The 4,085-nt window shown below is 48.8% G+C and overlaps 1 protein-coding gene across 1 annotated transcript; it reads right to left on the reverse strand.

Moving 5' to 3' along the window:
* Positions 1-506: 506 nt before the first annotated feature.
* LOC125553689 lies at positions 507-2,186 on the reverse strand. Its single transcript, XM_048717430.1, has 2 exons — positions 1,806-2,186; positions 507-1,760 (listed from the first exon to the last, which is right to left on the reverse strand). The coding sequence occupies exons 1-2, from the start codon at positions 1,938-1,940 to the stop codon at positions 507-509; spliced, it is 1,389 nt and encodes a 462-aa protein (XP_048573387.1). The 5' UTR covers positions 1,941-2,186.
* Positions 2,187-4,085: the final 1,899 nt, after the last annotated feature.

Below are 4,085 nucleotides of genomic sequence, written 5' to 3' on the forward strand. Positions count from 1 at the left end.
ATTTCCCCTGGACAGGGATTAGCAATTCCACTGACAACATGTGCCGATAATACTTAGAAAATGATGTCACGTTCAATGTCTAGTTAATGAAGAACATCCCAATTAAATAAATTATCCAGGGACAGTGAAAGCATCAGAAATACATAGTATATCATACTGAAGAGAATAATAGACCATTCTACTCGATGGTTACTACGTGGCTTGAACTTTCATTTTTTTTTCCGAGAGTACGCAAATCATACTTTCAGTTATAGAGGGGGTGGGGGGGGGGGTGGGTATCAAACAAACAATATTCGGCAAACCAAATTGTTGTAGAGAACCATCATTTCCATTCCTATTTTTTTTTCGACCATAGTTTTATCAGATACAGCAAAGAATGTATGGAAAAAAGAGATAAACGGAACATGCTTCCGTTGTCATAGCATCTGCCTGCAAAAGAGTGACTAATTTAGTCAACAAACCCAATAATCAAGGTACATAATTCAAAAAACTACCTATTTGTACATTCACAGGCTCATCACTATAAAACTGGGTGTTATCCATATGGGACTTGGCCAGCTGCACCAAAGCGGGGACACAATTTCCTCCCTACTGGCATCTTCAAGGTTGAGAACACCTATATCCCGGGGATTCGTCTTATACATCCAATTATATTGCTCATCATCTGCGAAATAGACACAATTTGCCTTCAGTTGCGGATATTCTTCAGCACTAAGGCATATAGGCTGGTTACGCCCAAGAAACAACACGTTATGATGCAAGCTATTTATTTCCACGAGCTCTTCTGCTTCCATATCAACTTTGTGTAACCAGACTTTATTAGTTTTAACTATGAGCTCCTCATAACCCGCATCTATGAGTTCAGCCTTCCTGCAAACTTGCAGCAGACCGCCCCATGGACCCTGAAGAAGGTAGAACTGCCCCTTGTACTCAGAACTGTAAATGGCAATCTCATCTGCAATTATATTCCTCGTGACGGTACGACCAGTGAGGTCAAAAGCATCCATTCGCCCAGGTCTTGTGGATGCATACAATAGACCATCCATGTAGATGCATAGATCATAGTCCCAACCCGGCGGCAGCGAGGTCCACTTACAATCTCCTACCCTTGCAAACAAAAGCTGACGTACTGGACCATGGATGAGAACCGCAATATAGCTTCCTGTGGACGGATCCGGAAAGATAAATACCCTGATGTAGACATGGTCACGAAGCTTGTCGGGAGCATGGGGGAACATTTTGGGACCAACCATTTTGGGGTCTAAGTCCGGAACGTAAAGTTGCTGCCGCAATTTATACATAATAACTGTGCCTGCATTGTCAAATATTGGCTCTACATAACCAATGGTGACCACCGACAGGAGAGCAATCTGCTGGCCGGTGACCGGATTGATAAGGTGTAGCTCAGACTTGTCATCCGCGGTAACTAGCCAACCATGTGATGACCCAATAAGATACCTGTTGCGGATGGGTGGATCCGGGAGAGTTAAATTGTAGACCCTCTTCTCTGCGAGGCTGTAGAGACAAGCTACATTCTCACCAGCAGATTCAGAGGTGTAGAGGAGGCAAGGCGTTTGAGGCCGTTTGTACAGCTTAAGCTGGCTGCAGAGGCTGGTATACGCGGAGCGCCAGGAGGAGCTGACAGAGGCCGCACGCATGAGGTCGGGTATCTCCAGGAGTGAAAATATGTCCATCAATACATCCAGCGGCAGCTCCGGCAAATTTCTCACCACAGTTTCAGTTTCCATGGGTGGTGAGACCTTTCTCAATACATCCTGCAGCAGCTCCGGCAGTTTTCTCAACACAGTTTCAGTTCCCATCGCTGGTGAGACCTTTCTGAATTTCCCCAATGAACCGGGAGAAAGAGCCAGGAGCTTAGGCAAAATTTTCAGGCCAAAATGTGCAAAGCTCGTTATCCTGGCTACGCTACAGACCTCCATTGGAGCAATTGCAAAAGCAGGTCTTGTTGGAGAAGAGTTGCTTCAGCGGCAAACCAATTGGACTTGGCTTGTATCTAATCTGATGAGAAGAAGCACACCGAGGGCTGGCTGCACTTTATATCCAGTCGAGCCGAGGCCTCACCTGTGATCTGATTAGAAGAAGGGAGTCCGGATCCAGCGAGGATTGTTGCCGTAGAAACTCCAAAATGATCTGGAATTCGAATCCGAGCAATTACCGCAAGGGCTCCCGTCGATTGCTCCACTGCGCCTCGGAAGGATGCCCCCAACGATGGGAGAGGAGAACCAACTAATTGCCCGCCGCAGTGTAGCCCGACGGCTCGGCCGTCCCAGGATCCGCGAGAAGGCAGAAGGTAGCGCCGGCGAGCTTGGGCTTCGTCGGCGGCGGTAAACGGGATGCATGAGGGGTGGTGAGATTAGCAGTGGAAGGTGGCGGCGAGAAGGTGCTTGGCTCCGCCGTCTTCGTCGCAGGCGGCGGCGTTGTGGGGGCAGGTTGCCTTTGCAGAGGTGAGCGGAGAGGGCGTCAGTTATGCGACTGAGCACTGTGTGCTCCGCGCGAGCGAACGATTCCTTTTTCATTTTATTTTTTGATTTGAAAACTTTCGCGCGAGCGAACGATTCCTTTTTTTTATTAGAACTTCCGAGCCAGCGACCGATTCATTTCAATCGCGTTGGAGTGCGTCGTTTAGTAATTTTTTTCTGTCTGATAAATTTCAGAAACGCTTCCGCTCAACCGATTGATTATCTCAGTTCGTTCATCGCCTCCGTGATCATTAGATCTGCCTTTCATGCTGCCACGGCTAAAGCAATGTTCTTCTACTTCACGCCCATATTTAACTCCACCAAGCCATGACCGTTCACCATCGACCTCATGGCGATGCATGTTGGTCCCTTTAAACTCTCACTTCTAGAAGCTTCTTTTTTCCGAGGACGAGATATGAAGGACTACCAAGCAGTTTTCAATGGGTCAAACACCGGGTCTGGATGGTTTCGCCATTGAGTTTATGCAGAGTGCTTGAGAGGTGATCAAGGAGGACATTTGCAGCATGTTCGGTGAGCTACATTTGCTCAATTTTCGAGGCTTTCGCAAGCTTAATGAGGCACCCATTACTCTACTTTCCAAGAAGGCGGACGCTGCGTCACTCTTCGACTACCGGCTTGTAACGCCCCGAGACCATTGCGCCAGGTGTCTTCCGGTTAGTCACCATCATTGCCATGTCTTTTGCTTGCGTGTTGCATCTTGCCATGTCATCATGTGCATTGCATCATCATGTTTTCAAAACTTGCATCCCTCCGGGTTCCCCCAGTTCCTTCTGTTATCCGTTCTGAGCCCAGACACACTTGCACGCGCCTGCGGCACCTCCGAAATATTATTTTATTAGTGGCCGGAAAATGTTCTTGGAATGGGTTGAAAGGTGGCATGCGGTATTGTTATGTTGTCAGTAGGCCGCATGGCAAGTTTCATCATATTCAAAGTTCGTTTGATAGCCCAACCGTTAAACATACGGCCACAATATAGCCGGTCTAATGTCGGACGTTTTCGGTCTCTGAAAACTGCTGTCGGGCCTCCCCTTCTCTTCTCTCTTCTCGGTCCAACCACACACTTGACCTCGTTCGCTAACCCCTCTTTTCTCAGTGCATCGACCCCTCGCCCGTATCCGAAATTTCCCCGAACCCGAACTGGACTTTCGTTACCGATGGGTCCGGATCGTCCCCAAACATCTATAAAACATCTCCGTTTTCTTAATTGGACTCCCTATGCTATTTATTTGCGAATGTCCGATTCCGATCAGAGGGACCGAGTAGCCCCTAAGCTAACCAACCTACCTCTATAAACAGTCTAACCCTAGATTTTAGGCAGTGTGTCCATCCATCCCATCGCCGCCGCCGCAATCTTCTTCCTCCTCGTTTTCCCAACCTAGCCAACCACCATCCATCTCAGATCCACCCCCTCCACCCGCTGCTTTCGACCACCTCCCGTGATTCCCGTGCCACCAAAATCCCCAGCAAACCACAGCCGTGCCTCCCGCTCCCCTCCTTGATCCAGCTGCCGTCCAAGCCTTCCCCTTCCTCGAACCGCTGCCTCCTCCCTGTTCGGTCTGGAGGAGAGGAGCTCCTCCATGCCCC

This window comes from Triticum urartu, chromosome 4, assembly GCF_003073215.2.
Source record: "Triticum urartu cultivar G1812 chromosome 4, Tu2.1, whole genome shotgun sequence".
NCBI classification, from domain to species: domain Eukaryota; kingdom Viridiplantae; phylum Streptophyta; class Magnoliopsida; order Poales; family Poaceae; genus Triticum; species Triticum urartu.

Coding starts and splice junctions, on each gene's coding strand:
- LOC125553689 (XM_048717430.1), bottom strand. CDS start 1,940: ATGGAGGTCTGTAGCGTAGCCAGGATAACGAGCTTTGCACATTTTGGC. Junction 1,761..1,805: donor CAGCGATGGGAACTGAAACT/GTGTTGAGAAAA, acceptor GTATTGAGAAAG/GTCTCACCACCCATGGAAAC.